Genomic DNA, 23,959 nt, shown 5'->3' with positions numbered 1-23,959 from the left:
ACAGATTTACATCTATACAATATCTTCAAAATACCTTATTATCTTCTGAGGATATGAATGATTTTGTTTTTTGAAGAATAGCATTATTGGAGCAACTAATTTGTGCACAGTAATATGGTAACTGATCAGATAATTATTTTAGTGCAATCAAACTAGAGACAGTTGGAAATACTCGGTGGGCCGGGCAGCATTTGTGGAGAGAAAAATTACTGTTTCAGATCAATGATGGCATGGGGGACAACTAATAGTTTGCTGCACTTTAAAAGAATATGAATTTCATATCATCAGAAGATAATAAAGTGTTTTGAAGGCATTGTACGGATATTAATGGTCCAATGGGTAAATCTTTAAGCACCAGAGACTTAGCTTTCATCCCAACTCTGCGTTGTCTGCATGGAGCTTGCAGGTTTTCCCCAAGATGGTACAGGTTTCCTCTCATGTCAAAAAGAAATGTTAGTGGTGTTGGGGAGGGGGGTGTTTGCTTGTTTGTTTGTTTTTGGTGTGTTGGGCACGTGGCCAAGTGGTTAAGGCATTGGACTAGCGATCTGAAGGTTGTGAGTTTGAACCCCAGCTGAGGCAACGTGTTGTGTCCTTGAGCAAGGCACTTAATCACACATTGCTCTGCGATGACACTGCTGCCAAGCTGTATGGGTCCTAACGCCCTTCCCTTAGACACCATTGGTGTCGTGGAGAGGGGAGACTTGCAGCATGGGCAACTGCTGCTCTTCCATACAACCTTGCCCAGGCCTGCGCCCTGGAGAGTGAAGACTTTCCAGGCACAGATCTATGGTCTCGCAAGACTAACGGATGTCTTTACTGTTTTTGGTAGAATTTGGGGGGAGTTGATGAAATTGAGGGGAGAATAAAATTGGGTTGATGTGGAATCAGATTGACTGTCAAGTGACTCTAAAGCAATGCTTCCCAACCTGGGGTCCATAGACCTCTTGGTTAATAGTATTGGTACATGGCATAAAAAAATCTCTGCTTTAAAGGGTCTCAAATTATCTATAGATTCCTTCATTCTCTTAACTTTAGCAAATTTACAAAATATGAGCCCATAGAGAAACCTACCTTCCAGCTGCTGCAAAATCCTGTCAAACTAAACTACATAGCGACTAGACTATTAAGCAAGATCTAGATAGCTATCTGTACCACAATGTTTGAAAATGGCCTTGGGTCGAGCCTTCCTTCAATCTTTGCAATCAGGTTTGGAGAATTTATTTTGTTAAGAACCCAACTAAAACAAGATGAAAGTGTTAATTTTGGGTCAAATATAACTGCAGAGGAAGGTAACAATAATAGAAAAGAGGAACTACAGGTGAAAATAAAATGATTGATGAGAACTTCCAGCTAATTTGAACACTTTAATACCTGAAAATATCAGTCTGATTCAGCAGTATAAAGTGGTAGCAGTTAAGTGGTTGCATTACTGCACCATTCAGTACCCAGAAAACCATGTTCGTCAGTTGTTCCTTCAGCAATGAGTTGTGAAGATTTTCTTTAAACCATCCATTTTGAGGTACGTTAGCATCTCGGTCCATGGGACAAAACTCCAATATGGCATTGTGAAGGAGTACTGCTCCTTTTCCAAAATCCACAGATACAGATGCAAGTACTGTGCTGGCAAGGCACATTAAATCCAGGCAATGGTTATCACATTAACATCCTGGGCCGTAAATGCTCCTTTAAAGTTGGATGGTCAGTCACCAGATCATGAGGTGCTCTCGATCTTCTGTCCTTTACCGTCCTTAGGGCAGGATTCTCCTTAAGCAAAACATCACACACCTCCTGATGACCCCTTTCTGCAGCCTATGGACAAAAGACATACAGCTTGTGAAGAACTTTTTGCTCTAACTCTACTCAAACAGCCAGCTCCTACACATTGTGTTAGCTAATTTAACTCAGATGATCAGGGGAAGCAAAGTGGGAGAATGACATGTTTAAACAGAAATGGAATATTTGCTGAAGCGCATGGACAATCATACCCATGATGTTTCTCACATCTAATGAAAGATCTTTCAACTGAAGCTTTAATTCTGTTTCTCTTTTGTCATATGTTTTCCAGCTTCTCATTTCTAGCATTTTCTATTTGTGTTTCAGATTTTCAACACCCATGGTTCTTTGATTTTCACATCTCAATATGCTTGTTTAAATCAGCACAAAGCTGAAGTCATTAAAGCCATTTCATTAAACAGCACCTCTGGTTTGGCAGTTGTCTGGTGGATCAATACATCGTAACTGGCAGGTAAACTCACCATTATTACTTATAGGAAAATGCCCTGTAGAGCAGGAGTTCCCAACGTTTTTTATGCCATAGCCCCCAAAGTGAGAACCCCTGCTGTAGAGAATCCCAACATACTCTTACCATCTGGAAAAGTAGAAAAGTACTTTGGACAAAACACATCAAAGTTGCTGGTGAACGCAGCAGGCCAAGCAGCATCTATAGGAAGAGGCGCAGTCGACGTTTCAGGCCGAGACCCTTCGTCAGGATCTCGGCCTGAAACGTCGACTGCGCCTCTTCCTATAGATGCTGCTTGGCCTGCTGCGTTCACCAGCAACTTTGATGTGTGTTGCTTGAATTTCCAGCATCTGCAGAATTCCTGTTGTTTAAAGTACTTTGGATCTGCTTGACTACTTTAGAATAGTGTATCCAGTTTGATCTGAGTAAACGATACCAAAAACTGAGAGCTACAGATAGTGAGAAAGAATAGCACATGCTAAAGGTAATTCTAAAAGATTTAAAAAATAAACTTTGTCACATGTATATAAAACATACAGTGAAACGTATCATTTGTGTCAACAAACAACACAGACCAATTATGTGTTAGGGGCAGCCCGTAAATGTCACCATGCTTCTAGCACCAAAATAGCATACCCACCACTTACTAACTGTAACCCGTGTATCTTTGGAATATAGGAGGAAACCAGAGCACCCGGAGGAAATCACATGACCACAGAGAGAACATACAAATTCCTTACAGACAGTAGGGGGAATTGAACCCCTGCTGCTGGCACTGTAAAGTGTTATGCTAACTGCTGCGCCACTGTGCTGCTATGCACCTTGAATACATATGAAGCAAGACTAGCTCAAGGATAGGTGGGGATTTTTTTTCAAACTGAGATGCTGGAAGTTTGAAATTTTAAAAAAACAATGCTGAAAAAACTCAGCAGGTCAGGCAGCATCAGTGAAAAGGAAAGTAATCCATGTTTCTGCTCTGCTACCTATTGTCAGAACCCTTATTATAAATTCCATCTTTGATTATACCCAATTTTAACAGACAACACACAGAACATAAATTACTCAAGGCAGGTGAAGATGAAAAAAAATGCAAAACAGGACATTAGTGCTAAAAGAGACAGTCAGAGCCAAGTCCACGGTAAGTTTTAAACTCATGCCCGTGGAATTTTATATCTTTCACTGAGGTTCCTTCTAAACAGGAGTAGAGGACCATTCTAAAATTTATTTTCTTTGGAGAGCTGTCTCATCTCTGGCGAGAACCTTTCAAACTATTTTTGCATCCAGTCTGATCTCCAAAATGGGTGGGTTATAGTAAAACAAGCAATGCAATATAATAAGCAATATTTTGTATGCAGTTTCAGCTAAAGATCAAAACGAATAAACTCTTCTTGGACTTCCAGCCAGATTCAGATATCAACTTTAACTGATGTTTCGATGACAAACTCTGCCATCTTCATTAGAGATGATGCCTAGGCATGTCTAGTCCGATAGTGTATCTACCCTTGTCATCCGTCCATCCTGATTGTTTAGTCCTCAACCAATCAGGTTTCCGCTGTCCCACCTTGTTTATAATCGAACTCTAATTCTTACTCAGAGCGAGGCCTTCACCCTTGATAAAATTCTTTTTCTCTAGTTTTATTCCATTGGGTTCCTTCACCAGGTAGTCCCAAAAACCATTGGCACGGCACAGTAGTTTTGTGCCATCAAAGTCAATCCTATGGCCGTTGCGAATGCAATGTTCTGCTACCGCTGATTTCAATGGGTAACCCAAACGGATACACCAGCTATGCCCCTTGTTGAGGGTTTCCACCGTACATCCTGTCTCGCTGATATGTGCTGTCATCGAAACATCAGTTAAAATCGATACCTGTACCCAGCTGGAAGCCTGAGAGAGTTTATTCATCATATACGCTGGGAAAGCACTAGATCCTTTTTTAAAGATCAACATTTTGTACCTCAGTAGTTTTAAATGTTGACATAAATCACATACTGGTTATATTATAGATTATATAAAAGTCAAAGTCCACACTAAATCTTCAGTTGCTGAATTTCGCCTCTAATTTGAATTAATAAAGTCTCAGTCATACCCATGATTCAGCCTTGCAACTCTCCAAGACCGATGTGCTTATCTAATTGTGCTCATGCACATCATGTGCATAGTTTTGTCTGCTGAATCTCTTACATAGCAATACTGTACAAATAAACAAAATGTACTTAACTTTTATTACTCAGATGCTATTAAAATGAGAAACAAGATATCGGCAGCATACAGTGCCACCATGTGGGCACATCCACGATACTGCAGTTACAGAACACTTAGCATAGCAAAAATCCCAAGGCACAAATGGAGACATATTAAATTTGATATTGAACTATGTGTTCACGTATTTGGTCAAAGAGGGGGGTTTGGAAGAATATCTTTATAAGGAAAAGAAAGGTCAAGAGATCCAGACAGAGAATTCCTGAACTTGGGCTTAAGGCAGCTAAAGATGGTGGTGGAACAATTAAAACCACAGATACAGAGAGGCTAATGTTGTCTCAGCTGTATGGGGTATAACACTGACAGATATCAGGTGAGGTGATGTGAAAACATGGATGAGAATGTTAAACCTGAGGCACTGAATAACTAGGAGCTAATAGAGGTAAGTGAGAACAGGCAGGTGAGGGCATTGCACATTCTGGAAGACTAAACGAGTAAGGCCAGCAAAGAGCAGGTCTAAAGGCAGCAGAGACATGGATGAAGATTTCAGCAGTAAGCAAGTGCAGAGTTGGATTATGTTACAGAGGTGGAAATAGATGGCTTCAGTGACCTATGCTCAACATTCAGGTTTATTTATCACATGTATCTCAAAATATATGGGTGGTGGGGTGGAGATATGCCCCTACCAAAGGAGGTGCAAGTCTCTCCTTCCTTCCGTTAGCATGCAGGTCACCCTTGGGCAAGGTATAGCACCTGCTTAGCCCCCTCGATCAGTATTGTGAAGCCATGGGAGCATGTGGTGGATGGTCGTATGAGCATCTGGTGCATATCACAAGTCCTGGTTATGTGACCACTGACACCAGGCAGACAATCTCTGAAGAGTATTGATAATGGCTGGGGTCACCTGTCTTGTAAAGACACTGCCCAGAAGAAGGCAATGGCAAATGACTTCTGTAGAAAACTTTGCCAGTAACAATCATGGTCTTGTGACCATGACTACCCTTGTCGTGTGGCGTGACACATGATGATATCAAAATATACAGTGAAACATATGGTTTACATTAACAACCAACACAGCTGAGTGCCTAAAATATTATGCCCACGATGCTCAACACAACAAAACAAGCAAAACAAACCCCTTTCCTTCCTCCCTCCCAAACATGCACATACACAGTCCTCTAACTCCAAGAAACCTGACTCAAACACCAAGAGTCTGAAATCTGATTCAGCCGCAGAGAATTGCCAGGAATAACAGCAGAGTTTGTGCAACGTTGTTTGGTGCAAGAACTACTGCCAATTGTGATTATGTTTGTTTACTTCTAAATGCTTCTCAGGAGGTAGGTAGCACTGCCGGGTTGTACTGCTGCCTATCTATATCAGCAAACCACGTTCAATACTGATCTCAATCCAGTTTATACATTCTTCCTGTGACTGTGTGTATTTTCCACTGGTTACTCTGGTTTCCGCCTACATTCCACAGATGTCTTTGTTTAAAGTTCAAAAGTTAATGTATTATCAAAGTACATATTCATCGCCATATGCTACCCTGAGATGTATTTTCTTGCAGGCATTCACAGGAAAGTCTGTGCTGGTGTTGCAGTGGCATCTGCACCAGACTTTGGAGCGAGAAGTCCCCGGTTCAAATCCAGCCTGCTCCTTGCACAACTTCTGGGTTGAGCACCGAGCTAACAATTCAGCCTACACACAAATAAAGACTGACAAACAACCAATGTGCAAAGGAAACAAACTCTACAAAGTAAACAGTTATTGTAAGTTGCTTCCAACATAGGTGGGCGGGAAGACAATCTGAGAAGAGTTGATGGATACAAGAGAGAAGGCATGTTGTAGGGAAATATGTGGGAAAATGGGATTAAATGGGGTTGCCCCAAGAGGTAGTATAGATTTGATGGACTGAATGGCCTCCTGCATTTATAAGGAACTACAAGATGTGAAATATTCCCCTCTTTAGATAAAGGGATGTCTGCTTATTCAATATTGGATGTTAAACAAGTTTTCTGACATTTCTGGGGACAATGAAGAGACTGGCAGAGATGCTTTAAGATGACACTGATGATGCCCGGCAATTACTTATCGGCGACAAAATACTGAACAAAGAAAACTACCAAATATCTTATTTATAATGACCAACACTAACAATGGAGAGGTGGGGAATGGTCGAAGCAGGCAAGGGCAGAAGTGGGATCAAAGCAGAGTCGTGCTATCCCTGAGAGCAAGCAAAGTCCCAATGTCTGATTGATTTCAGCACCCGGCCAAATCAGAAAGGTCAGTTACAGGCTGAATCGTGACAGCGGGGTTCAGGCCCCACAGCAGTCAGGGAGCAAGGAACAACCTGATGTTTGGACAGTTTAAGTACCAAGCCAGTTTGAAAAGGTCATGGTGTTGGGCTGGTTCTGCTCACTGCTCTGCGATAATTACTCAGCTTTGTGCTGAACGGAGGCTGTGGCCTGCTTCAGGCTTCATGTCTTTTGTAAAACTTCCGTTCATAAGCTATTTGCTCACTTTTATTGTTTGCACCATTTGTTTTTTATCTTCTCTCTGTGCATTTGGTATTTGATGGTTTTTTTTTAATGAGTTCTTTTAGGGTTACTTTTGTAGCTGCCTGTAAGGTGACAAATCTCAAGATGCATAACGTATACATTCAATACTTTGATAAGATGGAAGTGGGCGTTGCTAGTATAAATGCAGAAATCATTGCCGTTTTTGCATTGTGTAGAATCATAGAGCACTACAGCACAAAAGAAGTCCCCTCTAGGCCATGCCAAATTATTATACTGCCTAATCCCATTGACTTGCACCTGGACCACAGCCCTTCCGCCCCCTCCCCTATCCATGTACTTATCGAAACATCTTAAATGCTGAAATCAAACCCATATCCACCACTTCTGCTGGCTGCTTGTTCCACACTCTCACCTCCCAGAGTAAAGAAATTCCCCCCAAATTTCCCCTTAAATATTTCACCTTTCACACTTAACCCATAACCTCTAGTTCTAGACTCACTTAACCTCAGTGGAAAAAGCCTGCTTGCATTTACCCTATCTAAACCCCTCATTATTTCGTGTACCTCTGTCAACTCTCCCCTCACTCTCCTACACTCCAGGGAATGAAGTCCGAACCTATTCAACCTTTCCTTGTAACTCAGGGCTGGCAGTGGAGGCAGATACATTAAGGACTTCTAAGACACGTTTGGATAGGCACATGAATGCAAGGAAAAAGGGGAGTTATGGACATTGTGTAGACGTAAGGGATTAGTTTGGTTGAGCATTTGATTACGAATTTATTTGGTTCAGCACAACATTGTGGTCCACAAAGCCTGTTCCTGTACCGTTCTATGTTCTTTGGTCTAAGCAAAAATAGAAGTCAAAAATAGATCACGGGACACAAAAGTGTAACTGAGAAGATGATTCATTTGGGTTATTTAACAGATACGATTACAATCAATTAGGTGGGTTTTTCCCCCCAGTTGCAAAACTATTGAGAATAGTAGCCAGCTTCTTAAAAACTATAGGCTGAACAAGGATGGGTGTTTTACAATTAGGTTGGTCTCCTCCCAGCTGGGAAAGAATTGTCAATAGTGGCCAGCTTCTTAGAAGCTATAGGCATAACAAGGATTGGCGATTTACTATGGGGCATTGTAAGGGTGTCATTCTTGAAATTGATAGCCACCCTTTAGCAAAGAGAAATGTATCAAAAGGGGGAAGGCAGAATACTGTAAACCTGACCACATCTTCAGCTCAATCTCCAAACGTGGAATTTTTAAATGAAGGAATAATGGATTGGAGCAAAGCATGATATCAGCACAGGTAGATAGAGTCATAAAGAAAGCTTTTGGCACGATGGCTTTCATAAATCAAAGTATTGAGTACAGGAGATGAGATATTATGTTGAAGTTGTATAAGACTTTAGTGGGGCCCAATTTGGAGTATTGTGTGCAGTTTTCGTTGTCTACAGGAAAGATATAAATGATGTTGAAAGAGTACAGAAACTTACAAGGATGTTGCCGGGACTGGAGGACCTAAGTTATAAGGAAAGATTGGATAGGCTTGGACTTTATTCCTTGGAATGTAGAAGATTGAGGGGAGATTTGATAGAGGTATACAAAATCTTGAGGGGTATAGATAGGGTAAATGCAAGCAGGCTTCCCCCCCCCCCCACTGAGGTGGGTAGAACAACAACTAGAGGTCATGGGTTAAGGGTGAAAGGTGAAAAATTTAAGGGGAACATGAGGGGAAACTTCTTCACTCAGAGGGTCATAAGAGAGCAGAACGAGCTGCCAGCGCAAGTGGTGCATGTGAGCTCGATGTCAATGTTTAGGATAAGTTTGGATAGGTACATGGATGGTAGGATGGAGAACTATGGTCCAACTGCAGATTGATGGGACAGGGCAGTTTAAATGGTTCAACATTGACTATATGGGCTGAAGGGCCTGTTTCAGTGCAGTATTTTTTTTATGACTATGGTGTGAAAATACAGCTACATTACCATACCTTGTGTAAAGGGGTCGCACCATCATCGTCTATAATAGCAGGAGTGGCTCCATAGGACAGTAGAAGCTTGAGCACAGGAAGGTGGCCACAGTAGGCAGCCCGGTGGAGTGGGGTTGCCCCTCCTTTGGTCTGAGCGTTGCTGTTTGCTCCATTCTTCAGCAAATATTCACAGATCTGATAATCGCCACGCCGGCTGGCATAGTGCTATGAACAAAAGGATAACAGTAACCTGGTAGAAACATGGTCTCTAGACCCAAAGATCCAATTGCTCACATGGAGAGAGCAAACGTAATATACCAAATCTAATATGGAGACTGCCCCAAACACTATGTCGGACATACGGGGAGAAAACTATCCACAAGACTACATGAACATCAGCTAACTGTAAGAAGACATGACCCTCTATAACCTGTCTCAGTACACAAAGACAAGTTCGTCTGGGAATCTACAAAAATCCTGGCAGAAGCACAAAACATGAAATCAAAAGAATTCTTAGAAGGATTGTTCTCAACGGAAGACTCTATTAACAAGCATGTTGAACTGGATGCAATTTACCAACCTATGCATCTGTGGGATTGGGGCTGAGGGAGTGAGCCACAGACACCCGAGGAACCAATGCTCACAATGACTGATAACCAGGGATACGGGCCAGTGGAGATTATTCAGCTCTCTGATTGGCCAGGACCCACCAGAGACTAGTGGCCAGCATGACAACCAACCAATCAGAACAAGTCGGGCCAACATAAACATGAGCACTCAGCAGAAAGAACACTCAGTTGCGCACTGATGATATCACCTCGATTGGTGACGAAACATTTGCAACCCAAACTCCAGGCTCAGTGAACAGCCTTACAAACAAGAATTAAATCTTAGCAACACACACACACACACACACACACACACACAAAGTGCTGGAGGAACTCAGCAGACCAAACAGCATCTATGGAAGAGTACAGTTGACGTTTCGGGCCAATACCCTTCTTCAGGACTGGAGAAAAAAATGAGAAGAGTTAAAGGTGGGGGGAAAGGGAGCGAGAAACACAAGGTGATAGGTGAAACTGAGAGGGGGAGGGGTGAAGTAAAGTGCTGGGAAGTTGATTGGTGAAAGAGATACAGGGCTGGAGAAGGGGGAATCTAACAGGAGAGGACAGAAGGCCGTGGAAGAAAGAAAAGCGGGAGAAGAGCACCAGAGGGAAGTGATGGGCAGGCAAGGAGACAAGGTGAGTGAGAGGATACGGGGCCATTACCGGAAGTTCAAGAAATTGACGTTCATGCCATCAGGTTGGAGGCTACCGAGACAGAATATCAGAATCCTTTATTATCGCCAAGTATGTGGACACATACAGGGAATTTGATGCCGGTTTCCCTGAGCTCTCGCTGTACAGAATCAAAAAGCAAACAAAACAATAGTGCAAATAATTGTGAACCATATACAATGAGGTGTACCTGTGTATGTACAGGTGGACTTGGTTTATAATAGACTAAAATTCAAGTGTTCGTAAGACTGATGGCATACGGAAAGAAACTGTTCTTGTACCTATTTGTCCTGGCATACAGTGATCTAAAGCGCCTACCAGAAGGAAGGAGTTGGAATAGGTGATGTCCAGGGTGTGACAGGTCTACAGTGATGCTGCTTGCTCATTGTATATAAAGTGTTGTTCCTCCAACCCAAGTATGTCCTCATCACGACAGTAGAGGAGGCCACGGGTAGACATACTGGAATGAGAAGTGGAATTAAAATGGGTGGCCATGGGGAGATACTGCTTTTTCTGGTGGACAGAGCGTAGTTGTTCGGCAACACAGTCTACCAATCTACATTGGGTCTCACCGATATATAGGAGGCCACACTGTGAGCACCGGACATGGTTTATGAACACAACAGACTCACAGGTAAAATGTCGCCTCACTTGGAAGGACTGTTTGGGGCCCTGAATGGTAGTGAGGGAGGAGGTGTAGGGGCAGGTGTAGCACTTACTCCTCTTGCAAGGACGTGCCAGAAGGGAGATCAATAGGGAGGGACGAATGGACAAGGGAGTTGCGTAGGGAGCAAACCTGCAAGAAGCAGAAAGTGGGGAGGGGAAAAGATGGGCTTGGTAGTGGAATCCCATTGGAGATGGTGGAAGTTGCAGAGAATTATGTGCTGGATGAGGAAGCTGTTGGGCTGGTAGATGAGGACAAGAGGAACCCTACCTCTAATGGGGTGGTCGGAGGATGGGGTGAGAGCAGATGTACATGAAATGGAAACGATGTGGTTGAACACTGCATGAAATGGATCACACCCTTTAATTGCATCCTGAGAAAAAAATTCACCTCCCCTTATATCTGTTGCCAATCAGCATAAATGTGTCCACTATTGATCAGTGAAAAGTCCTCCCCTATCGAAACTACAGCTGCAATGTGTACCACGTGCATAATGCACAGCACCTTCTCACCTCGGCTACCATGACAGTGCCTCATGCCTCAGCACTGAATGAGCAGCAGGCTCCCCTCGCAGCTCCCCTCACATCAGAGTTGTAACAGGGGAGAAAAAACAGACCATTCAGCCCACTATGTCAATACCTAACAACTGAAACATCTAGAATTGAAAATAAATGTGTTTAGTTTTTCCACTGATTCTCTTGTTTCTTTGTATCTACTGTGAATGACCACAAGAAAATGAATCCTGTGGTAGTATATGGTGACATATAGGTACTTTGGAGATAAATTTACTTGTACTTTAATTGCTATTCCTTCTCCATTGCCAGGCCTAGATACTGGAACTCACTACCCATGTACTGAACTACATGGAAAAAGGCACATTCTTAATTCTGGTAACGATTTCTGCATCTGGCATTGTTTAGATGGGCTGAAGAGTCCGTTTCTGTGCTTTATCTGGTCTGCAATGCTTACCAACCCTAGCTTCTCCTTCTGTGTAAGTTCCAAAAAGTGTGGTGTGTGTGGTATTGGAAGCAATATTTTTATTTTGCTTCTTTTATTTATGTAAAAGTTCAGTGATAAACTTCTTGCTTTCATATTCTGTCCTTCAACTTAAAAGAGAAACAAAATGATAAATGCTTTTCTAAACAACCTTCTTGACACCTACAGAGGGTCAAGTAACAGCCCAGGTACTGATGTTGGATTATATTGATTATTGGATTTATTGTGTGTGCCCATAAGAAAACTAATGTCGGGGTTGTATATGGTGACATAAGTACTTAGATAATAAATTTACTTTGAACTGGCCTAGTGCCCTCTAGTGAACAATTCAAGAACAGCAAGGAACAGTAACCTAAGTTAACGCCTTCAAGGAGGAAACCTAAGGAACAAATTCCACTCCTCCAAAATATTAATTAGAAAACAAGCCATAGAATATGCAGAATGACTTTCAAAGTGACTAGGCTTCAGGACACTGACAGGATTTCAATTCCAGTTTAAATGTATTAAGTCACAAATCTTCATCTATATCGGAACAAATAAGTTGATCTTTTCAATCCATTGCAAGATTCAAGATAGTTGATTGTCATCCTTTATGCAAGTGTAAAAGAATGAAATGCTTGTTACTCTGGATCTGATCTAGCTTAAAGAACACTAAGCATGAAACACAATAAATATGAAAGCAATCCTATAAAATTAAATGTAGAAGTACCTGCCGAGTGTGGTCATATATACACAGGATTAGCTGCTATACGTGGACTGTATAAGTGATGCTAAGTCAGGGGTTCCCAACTTTTTTTTTGTCGTACACCAACATCATTAAGCAAGGGGTCCATAGACCCCAGGGTGGGAATTGCTGCTCTTGGTGGAGGAGTATGTGAACATAAGGGGACTCTGACAGTAAATAACAAAGTGACTCTCGGCGAGCGGAAATCTTAGGTAGCAGCAGGACACATGAAAACACAAGACAGTGACTGTCAGTGTAGAGATCAGGTCTGGAGTGTAAGCGTAAGGTGGCAGTGCATGGGACCGAGGAAAGGGGCTGAGGGGCTGTGGCGGCGAGTGGCTGAAGCGGATATATTGCTGGAGGGATGGGTTAATGGTCCATCTCCAAGATAAAAATTGCTCTGGCACTAGAAATCCTGCAGATGCTGGAAATTCAAAGCAACTACACACAAAATGCAGGAGGAACTCAACAGGTCTAGGGAACATCTATGGAAATAAAAGGAAAGGAGAAAACAGAATAAAATGGTGGGGGGAGGGAAGGAGGATAGCTAGCATGTGATAGGTGAAGCCAAGTGGGTAGGAAAGGTAAGGGGTTGGAGAAGGAATCTCATAGGAGAGGAGAGTGGACCATGGGAGTAAGGGAAGAAGGAGGGGCACCAAGTGGGAAGTGAAAGGTAGGTGAGAAGTAATAAGGGGCCAGAGTGGGGAATAGAAGAATAGGGGAGGGGGAAGGATTTTTTTTAACCAAAAAGCGAAATAGATATTCAAGCTAGCATGTTGGAGGCTACCCAGATGGAATATATGGTGCTTCTTCTCCACTCTGAGGGCAGCCTTGACATGGCACAAGAGCAGGCCATGGACCGACGTGTCAGAACAGAAGTCAGAATTCAAACGTTTGGCCACCGGGAGGTTCTGCTTTTGGCAGATGGAGCAGAAGTGTTCAATGAAATGGTCCCCCAATTTACAGTGTGTCTCACCAATGTAGGGGAGCCCTGTAGATTTGCAGGTGAAGTGTTACCTCACTTGGAAGGACTGCTTGTGGTCCTGAATGGAGATGAGGGAGGAGGTGAATGGGCAAGTGTAGCACTTTGGCTACTTCCAGGGATAAGCGTGGGGAGGGATGAATGGACAAGGGAATCAGGGAGGGAGTGATTCCTGCAGAAAGGGGAGAGACGGGGGAAGTTAAAGATATTTTTAGTGCTAGGATCCCTTTGGAGATGGCGAAAGTTGCAGAGACTGATCCTCAGTTACTTTCCTATTAAATATCTATCTAAACATAGCACTTTACAGTCCTCTATCATGGACTGTCTGGACAGCAAATTTAATTGAAATTGTCTGAGGTAAGCTTCTGTCTCGCTGAGTTTACAAATGAGATCACTTTGCAAAGCATTAACTCACCAATGCTGTGTAGCCTGACAGATCAGGTGAATTGGGATCAGTTCCCTTCTCCAGAAAACTCTGCACCTTGCTGAATTCACCATTACAGGCAGCTGACCAGATGCCTGCACGGAGGGAAGAGGGGAAGTTGAGGCAAAACAATTCACCAGTTATTTATTCAATAGAACTACAGTAACTCCATGTAACTACCACTTTTTTTCCAGTTACTTCCTACCCAAATACAGATAATTTACAATTACATGATCTATTGAGATCCTCCAGCATTTTGTGTGTGTTACTCTGGATTTGTAGCATCTACAGAATCTCATGTTTATGACCAGTGCCCAAGTGTTGCATCTCAAACAATTAGGTTCATTTAACACAGTCCCTCAGCTTTACTGGTGATTTGCTTCCACATTGGATTGCTGTTTCTGAAGGGGCCGATAAGACCAATGGACTCTACAAGAAGCAGAGCTAGAGATACTTAAAAGGGTTGGTGGGTGGTCTGTGATGTGGTGCACTCCTTCCACCATTTACAGAGAGCTTTTGTTTGCTTCTATTGTAGCTCTGTCATGGTCACTAGCCTCCTCACCATTTATCTTCATCATGCGATGAATCAAAAAGGCAGCATTCATCATGAAGGACCCTTACCATCCAGAACATGCAACTCTGTGATGAGACTTGTTGGTAAATATTAAGTAGAAAGATGTGATCATTTAGGTGTTTGTCAGACCTTTATTTTACCAATGCCAATTATTGTCCTACGTACACTGTCTAGTATGAAAAGACCAATGCCTAGGATTGGAAAACGCTGCAAAGCATTGTAAACTCAGCCAGCTCCATTGTGGGCTCTAGCCTTCCCACCGTCGAGGATATCTTCAAAGGGGATGCCTCAAAAAGACAGAATCCATCATTAAGAATCCTGATCACCCAGGCCATGCCCTCTTCTCACTACTACCACCAGGAAGAAGGTGTGGGAGTCTAAAGATACCCATTCAATGTTTTAGGAACAGCTTATTCCCCTGGATTTCTGAAGAGCCCATGAACACCACCTCACTATTTTGCTTTCATTTGGCGTAATTTATTTGGTATTTCTTACTGGAACATAGTATTTTTATATATTACACTGTACTGCTGCCACAAAACAACAAATTTTATGGCATATTGTATGTCTCAGTTGGGTTCAAAGTTCTTAGTGTCATTCTGAATGCCCCTTCTCCACTTTGAACAATTGTGAACCAGGAATTCCCAAGAATCTGTAAGATGCTTCATTCTCTCAAGGAGGCTTTGAACATATGCATGAATCCGTTCCTCTGTCTGCCTGGTAATCCCTTCCCAGGAAAGAATTTAGAATGTTCATTTTGAAGTTTGATGCCAGCCATACAGGCAACATAGCATACCCAGCATGTAATCAGAGACTCAATTGCAAAAACATTGATTTGAAGTGTATGCAACTATTGCTTTACTTAATCTTCCCATGAATTTGGACAGCATTGATGGATTCTCTCTAGAGCTTCAAGGTGCCTGTTGTTGGTAATTCAGATGCTAGAAGCATATAGGAGGGTAAGATCACCAGTAAACCATGAGCTATGGCTCCCGGGTTTGAGGTTTTCCCTCCCTGTAGGTGATGTGAAATTTCATCATCAATTTCACATATACATGATAAAATACAAATTCCTTCTTCTCCAGCCCTTAACCTTTCCCACACACCTGGCATCACCTATCACCTTCCAGCAATCCTCCTTCCCCTCCTCCCACCTTTTTATTCCTGAATCTTCCCCCTTACTTCCCAGTCCCAAAGAAGGGTCTTGGCCCAAAACGTCGACTGTTTATTCTTTTCCAACATTTTGTGTGTTGCAGTGAAATACATCATGTATGTTTAAAACCAACATTTCAGATGATGTGCTGGGGTGCAGCCTGCAAGTATCCCCACACATTCCAGTGCCAGCGTAGCAGGCCCATAACGTTCAGCAGAACAACAGAAGCAGCAAAAACAACTTAAAGAAAGACAATGGCAAAACAGGCCCCTTTCCCACCCTCGCACTCACTCACACACACACAGGCCTCCAACCCCAGGACAGGACATCTCTGGGTCTCCAGTCCTTGGCCCCAGACTCTCAGATGTCAGGCCTCTAACTCCAGTCTTGCCTTTGCTGAGAGGTAGATTCTGAGGTATCACAGATTAAATGGTATAGAAGATTCAAGGTACATTTATTAGCAAGCTATGTATGCAGTATACAACTCTGAGATCTGTCTTTTCTTGACATCAATGAAACAAAGAAAACCATGGAAGCTGTTCAGAGAAACATCAAACCCCCCCCCACCCATGCACAAAAAAAAACATGCAAACAGCAACAAGAACATCAACCATCAACCAGCCTGTCCGCACTCTACCAATACAACAAAATCTAGGCTGATATTCTTTATTTAGTAGTTGTGGGGGCTGTGATTGTTGGACTTAAGTATTTTCAGCTCCTGTTGCTTTTTAAGAGTGGATATAAAAGGTCACAAAGCACTGTTAAACGAGATGGAGGGACTTCCCTGCTACCCTGGCCGATATCCTTCGAAGCAGCATTGCCACAAGAAAGCAGCATCCATCAGCAAGGGCCCCCACCATCCAGGCATGCTCTCTTCTTGCTGCTACCATCAGAAAGAGTACAGGAGCCTTAGATCCCACACCACCAGGCTCAGAACATTATTATCCTTCAACCATCAGACTCCTGAACCAGCATGGGTAACTTCACTCACTTCATCTCTGAAATGATTTCATAACATATGGACTCACATTCAACTCATTTTCTCTATATTCTTATTAATTTATTATTAGGGTTTTTTGTATTCTTATACATATTGGTTGTTTTTCCATCTTTGTGTAGCTTTTCATTGATTCTTTTGTGTTTCTTTGCATCTACTGTAAATGCCCACAAGAAAATGAATCTCAGAGTAGTGTATGGTGTACATTGATAATAAATTTACTTTGAAAGTACTGTGACCTCTTGAGTACAACACTGCCCATGAAAAACAGCATAGTAGTTAGCACAACGGTTGACAGTACAGGCAATCTGGTTTCAATTCCTGCCACTGCCTGCAAGAGTTTGTACACTCTCCCCATGACTGTGTTGGTTTCCTCTGGGTGCTCTAGTTTCCTCCCTCATTCCAAAGATGTACAAGTTGGTCATTGTAAATTGTACAGTGATTAGGCTAGAATTAAATTGGGGGTGTGGCTTGAAGGACCAAAAGGGCCTATTCTGCACTGTATTTCAATAAATAAATTAATAATAATAACACTGGGACTTCCTGTGAGTGACAAAATAAAAGTGAAATTCTACCTTTGATTCAATGTGAATTTGTAAGAGTGTAGATAAGCTTTCCACTGAAGAAATTTTGATAAGAAACCATCATGCCAGTACATTGGATGCATCACAGTACAAGAGCAAGATAAGACACCTAGTTGAGTGTTGCCACGAGAACCTCTCACTCAATGTCAGTAAAACAAAAAACTTGATTGTTGACTTCAGGAAGGGGAAGGAGGACAAAAATATGCTGGTCTACATTGGGGAAAGTCAGTAGTACAGAGTTAGTAGCTTTAAATTCCTGGGCATTAAAGATTCAAAGGTGTATTTCATTATCAAAGTATACATAATACAACTCTGAGATTCATCTTCTCCAGATAACCATGAAATACAGAAAGCCATGGAAGTCATTGAAAGAAGACATCAACCCCAACACATGAATAAGAAAGAGAAACAGAACTCACAATCCCCAACCCCTCCTTCGCACCAAAACTAACAGATCGCCCACCTGGGTATGGCAGCTAAAACATCAGACCCCTAACCTCCAAGCAAAAAAGCAGCGACAATAATTTCAAACCCCTAACTCTCTTATACACAAAAATCTAACAGATCACTCATGTAAAAAAAACAAGAACATCAGACCCCAAACGCCCAACCCCTTCTTCACCCAAAAAAGTAACATATCGCCCACCCATTAATGAATTAGGTTTATTATCACCGTCATGTGTCATGAAATTTGTTAACTTAGCGGCTGCAGTTCAATACAATACATAATCTAGAAGAAAAAATAATAATAAATAGATCAATTACAGTGTATGTATATTGAATAGATTAAAAATCATGCAAAAAAATAATATATATTTAAAAAGTGAGGTAGTATTCAAGGATTCAACGTCGATTTAGGAATCGGATGGCAGATGGGAAGAAGCTGTTCCTGAATTGCAGAGTGTGTGCCTTCAGGTTTCTGTACCTCCTATCTGATGGTAACAGTGAGGAAAGGGCATGCCCTGGGTGCTGGAGGTCCTTAATAATGGACGCTGCCTTTCTGAAACACCACTACTTGAAGATGTCCTGGGTACTATGGAGGCTCATACCCAAGATGGAGCCGACTAAATTTACAACCCTCTGCAGCTTCCTTTGGTCCTGTGCAGTAGCTTCCCCCCCCCCACCCCCCCACCGCCCCATACCAGACAGTGATGCAGCCTGTCAGTATGCTCTCCACGGTACATCTATAAAAGTTTTTGAGTGTATTTGTTGACATACCAAATCTCTTCAAACTCTTGATGAAGTATAATCACTGTCTTCCCTTCTTTATAACTGCATCAATATGTTAGGACCAGGTTAGACCCTTAGAGATCTTGACACCCAGGAACTTGAAACTGCTCACTCCCTCCACTTCTGATCCTTCTATCGGCAACAAGAAACATTGGTCGACTCAACCTAGGCCCAGCACAAAGCTGACATCACAAGGAAGGTGCCTTTACTTTTTTTGCATGGTTCAGCTTGTCAACAAACACTTTGACAACCATGCTGTATCACTAAAAAGAACCTTCTACAGATGTACTATTTATTTATTTCATTTAAAGATACAGCATAGGAACAGGCCTTTCAGGCCCAATTACATCCATGTGACCAATCAATCTACTGACCCAGATGCTTTGGAATGGGTGAGGAAACCCAAGCTGTCATGGGGAGAAAGTACAAACACATTACGGACCTGCAGAATTGAATCCGGGTCACTGGTATTAGCAGTATACCAATGTGCCACTCTCTTGAAAGTATCCTGACTGGTTGCATCATGGTCTGGTATGACAATTCACATGCACAGGAACATCAGAAACTGCACAGGGTCGTGGACGCTGCCTAATACACCACAGGCTCATCACTTCCCACTGTGGGTAGAATCATGGGACAGGAGATACAGAAGCCTGAAGTCACACACAATAAGGTTCAATAACAGCTTTCCTTTAACCATTTGGTCTTGAACCAGCTGCACAACCTTAATCACTACAGTTTAGCAACTAAAAACACAAGAGATTCTGCAGATGCTGGACATCTTGAGCAACAGACACAAAATGCTGGAGAAACTCAGCAAAGCAGGCAGCATCTAAAGAGGGGAATAAATAGTCAACATTTTAGGCCAGGGCTCCTGAGGCTGCTTGACTTTCTACATTCCTCCAGCATTTCCTATGTATTGAGCTACACTATGACCACTTTGCATTGAAACATTTTTTGTTCTACTTGTGTTCTTTCTTGTAAAAATTGTGTATATAAGTAGTTTTTCTCATGAATGCTGTTCATACGAGCCTGTGATGCTGCTGCGAGTAAGTTTTTCCATTGCACCCGTACATACAGTTGAAGTCAGAAGTTTACATACACCTTAGCCAAATACATTTCAACTCAGTTTTTCACAATTCCTGACATTTAATCCTAGAAAACATTCCCTGTCTTAGGTCAGTTAGGATCACTACTTTATTTTAAGAACGTGAAATGTCAGAATAATAGTAGAGAGAATGATTTATTTCAGCTTTTATTTCTTTCATCACTTTCCCAGTGGGTCAGAAGTTATCAACGTAACCTGAAAGGCTGCTCAGCAAGGAAGAAGCCACTGCTCCAAAACCGCCATAAAAAGCCAGACTACAGTTTGCAAGTGCACATGGGGACAAAGATCTTACTTTTTGGAGAAATGTCCTCTGGTCTGATGAAACAAAAATTGAACTGTTTGGCCATATTGACCATCGCTATGTTTGGAGGAAAAAGGGTGAGGTTTGCAAGCTGAAGAACTCCATCCCAACCGTGAAGCATGGGGGTGGCAGCATCACGTTGTGGGGGTGCTTTGCTGCAGGAGGGACTGGTGCACTTCACAAAATAGATGGCATCATGAGGAAGGAAATTATGTGGATATATTGAAGCAACATCTCAAGACATCAGCCAGGAAGTTAAAGCTTGGTCGCAAATGGGTCTTCCAAATAGACAATGACCCCAAGCATACCTCCAAAGTTGTGGCAAAATTGCTCAAGGACAACAAAGTCAAGGTATCGGAGTGGCCATCACAAAGCCCTGACCTCAATCCGATAAAAAAATTTGTGGGCAGAATTGAAAAAGCGTGTGCGAGCAAGGAGGCCTACAAACCTGACTCAGTTACACCAGTTCTGTCTGGAGGAATGGAACAAAATTCCAGCAACTTACTGTGAGAAGCTTGTCAAAGGCTACCCAAAACGTTTGACCCAAGTTAAACAATTTAAAGGCAATGCTACCAAATACTAACAACATGTATGTAAACTTCTGACCCACTGGGAAAGTGATGGAAGAAATAAAAGCTGAAATAAATCATTCTCTCTACTATTATTCTGACATTTCACATTCTTAAAATAGTGATCCTAACTAACCTAAGACAGGGAATGTTTTCTAGGATTAAATGTCAAGAATTGTGAAAAACTGAGTTTAAGTGTATTTGGCCAAGGTGTATGTAAACTTCTGACTTCAACAGTAGATGTACTCATGCATAAGACAATAAACTCAACTTTGACTTTAGACCATCCTAGAAGTAAAACTGAAATGCTGCCCTACCTCTGTCAAAATCCATTTCCTCTAATGTCTGGTGTACACTTCTGGGGACTGAGGAGTCAATGGAACAGCAGGTACAATCCAAACTATGGTTAGCCGATGCCATAGTTCTTGCTGAAAGTAGGAGCTGTGGCCCATAGACCAGTAAATCCCAGCTACAAGAGGAAAAAGTAAATACATTTAACAAGTTGTTAACTGCATTAATTAAAATTCACAAGTTTGCTGTCACCCTCCTTCATCTCAGCCGGTTTGCCTTAGACCATAAGACACAGAAACAAAATTCGGCTAGTTGGCCCATCAAATCTGCTCTGCTATTCCATCATGGCTGATTTATTTTCTCTTTGCCCTTTTCTCCTGTTTCTCCCCATAATCTTTAACACCCTTATTAATCAAGTACAATCTCTGCTTTAAATATACCCAATGCCTTGGCCTCTACAGCTGTCTGACAGTGAATTCCACAGATTCACCACCCTCTAGCAAAAGAAATTCCTCCTCATCTCTGTTCTAAAGGGACATCCTTGTATTTTGAGGCAGTACCTTTTTAATGCATTGTTTTCCCACTATCACAGCAAAGTTTAAGCAACATTTTTTTGTTCTTTGCATAATCAAATTTTACACTTTGTTATTCACTCTAACCATGGCACCTAGGTGGCATTCTGCAGTCAGGCTTCTAGCTCTTTGTGGAGCAAGATGTTTACAGTGATCTATCTCTCTCTCTCTCTCTCTCACACACACACACACACAATGGAACACAAACACACACACGAGGAATTAGTGTCCTTCAGAATGTTGAAGCCCCAGTCGTAATATATTTGCGAACAAGCTTGTTGGCCTCAAAAAAAAACCTTCCAGCTTTGAGAATTGATTTAGAGTTGATGCTGTAATTCAACTTGACAACTGGAGTACCTGCTGTTAGTAACTATGGATCACAATCGGGCTGCAGGTCCCGCTGTCACCTCTCCAAGATAATGGTGACGATACTGGAACTCAGTGCCACAAAGGACCAGAAGCAAATACAGTAGCAGGAATACATTTACAGGAAGGTTAAGCAAGTTCATGAGTGGGAAAGGAATTCAATGTATACTAAGGACAAAAGGCAAGTTTATATGGAATTAAAATAATCACGGATCGATTTCTAGAATTATATAAATCAATCTATTTGTATGATAGACCAATCGGCCCAACTAATTCATTCTGCTAAACTCCACTCTCTGATCCTTTAACTCCTACATCTTCAGCTACCCTTTAAATCTATCCGTACTTATGCCCTGTAGAATTGAGTTGTAAATCTCTCAAGGTAAAGATATTTTTAATGAATTGATTTTTCGATGACAGTTGTGCTATCCCCCTAAACTGGAGGACGGGTACTTCACGCCGTAAATGCAGGCCTCGCAGCCAGATCTTGTCCACAATTGGTCAGCATGGCTCGTTCATACAACACACACAAAATGCAGGAGAAACCCCAAGCAGCATCTATAGAAAAGAATAAACAGTCGACATTTCGGGCCAAGACCCTTCTTCAGGACTAGAGAAAAATATGAGGTTCTGATGAAGGCTCTCGTCGGAATCTCGACTGTACTCCTTTCTGTAGATGCTGCCTGGCTGCTGAGTTCCTCCAGCATTTTGTGTGCGTTGCTTGCATTTCCAGTATGTGCAGTTTCTCTTGTTTGTGATGGCTCGTTCAAACCTCGCGCCAATATTTCTCGCCAGACTTTAATGTGTCTGGTCGCCTGCACTCTGTCCGGTAAACTGATCCAGAAGCTGTCATATAATTGCGGGAAATACCAAACAAACTACTGATGGAGGTTCTAATTCCACGATTCCCTTGGTCTTCGACAGTCTGCCACATCCGGACTTTAAATGTTCCTTTCCACAGGTACTGCCTGATTCGTAGAGTTCTTTAGCATTTTCAAATTTAAACAAAACTATTTCGACACCATTTTTAAAAAAGGCTGCGTCAATGTGCTTTGCAAGGACCTGTCGGACAGTTCTCCGGCCACACTTACAGTTTGAGACTGTAGGTCTTGTGGAGTTCACGAACGTGGGATCAAAGTTACCTGGCGCTACAACACCAAGTTTCATAAAATGATAACCTTAACCACAAAGTGGGCCGTTGTCCAAATCCTGGAAGCGTTATAAGATCCGGCCTACTGAATATGGCCGCGAAAGCAGTGTGCACTTACAGACAACTGCCGGCAAATCAACACTTCCTATACAGTACCACCACCGTCGGAATAACAGCGGCCTAAACTCTGACCATTTCAACATGCAAACACCTCCGTTTTACTCACCTCTTACAAATCAAAGGAACCCGACCTGACTGAAAAGATACAACCAAATCCGCAGCCAATCAGAGCGGTGGGGCGGGACCCGACCTGAAGCGTTTGAAAACCAGCCGAGCTGGGGGGGATTGTAATTCCTCGTCGGCTACCCGTGCCGGAGTATTTGTTATTAACCATATTCACAAATAATTACTTTTTCACACTGACATTGTATGCGAACATCACATGAGTAAACACATATTAAATTACTTTGATTAAACCGACGGGTTGCATTGCGGTGTTCCTCACGAATCTCAACAATGTTCAACGCCGCATTGCTTTCCTCTCGAAACGATGGGGGTTTTAAAATCGGGCACATTGCAGGTAGTGTTTCCTGCCAGTAGCTCTTGTGCACTATGTAATGCTTACGAGACTCAGTTATAATGTTAGGCCAATATAATTATTTCTGAGATGAAAGCCGGTAGGTTAGAAGGTCTGTATTGTGCTGTTATGTTTTATGACATTTCTCATTTCTGGTCGTCTTGACTGATAGAAGTCCTGGGAAGAGGTGGAATGTGTAAGTAATCGTGGTGGGTTTCCACAGACCATTCAGGGTTCAAAGTAAATTTATTTTCACTTACATTATCCTGATATTCATTTTCTTGTGGGCATTCACAGCAAAACAAAGAAATACAATAGAGTCGATGAAAAACTACAAAGACTGACAATCTGCAGAAGAAGACGAACTGTGCAAATACCCAAAATTATAGATAAATATTGTGAGCATGAATTGTAGAGGCCTTGAAAGTGAGTCTATAGGTTGTGGCACCAGTTCAGAATTGAGGTGAGTGAAGTTATCCACACTGGTTCAGAGCCTC

At 42.2% G+C, this 23,959-nt stretch overlaps 1 protein-coding gene across 1 annotated transcript; it reads right to left on the bottom strand.

The window, feature by feature from the left end:
• Positions 1 to 1,351: 1,351 nt before the first annotated feature.
• On the bottom strand, positions 1,352 to 23,267 carry ankrd39 (ankyrin repeat domain 39). The gene is made up of 5 exons (XM_063055341.1): positions 23,112 to 23,267; positions 20,824 to 20,975; positions 13,982 to 14,085; positions 8,945 to 9,148; positions 1,352 to 1,809 (listed from the first exon to the last, which is right to left on the bottom strand). Exons 2-5 carry the CDS (start codon positions 20,924 to 20,926, stop codon positions 1,654 to 1,656), a joined length of 567 nt encoding a protein of 188 aa, XP_062911411.1. The 5' UTR covers positions 20,927 to 20,975; positions 23,112 to 23,267; the 3' UTR covers positions 1,352 to 1,653.
• Between the last annotated feature and the right edge of the window lie 692 nt (positions 23,268 to 23,959).

The sequence above is a fragment of the Mobula hypostoma genome, chromosome 8, assembly GCF_963921235.1.
Source record: "Mobula hypostoma chromosome 8, sMobHyp1.1, whole genome shotgun sequence".
NCBI classification, from domain to species: domain Eukaryota; kingdom Metazoa; phylum Chordata; class Chondrichthyes; order Myliobatiformes; family Myliobatidae; genus Mobula; species Mobula hypostoma.
This window is presented reverse-complemented; position numbering and strand designations above follow the sequence as displayed.

Bases quoted from the DNA above. Each gene is read 5' to 3' on its own strand.
- ankrd39 (XM_063055341.1), bottom strand. From the start codon at position 20,926: ATGGCATCGGCTAACCATAGTTTGGATTGTACCTGCTGTTCCATTGAC. The intron at 14,086-20,823 runs GTAGGGCAGCAT...CCCTCCGTGCAG, and splicing joins GGAAATGGATTTTGACAGAG to GCATCTGGTCAGCTGCCTGT. The intron at 9,149-13,981 runs GTGAGTTAATGC...TTTTGTTCATAG, and splicing joins TGTCAGGCTACACAGCATTG to CACTATGCCAGCCGGCGTGG.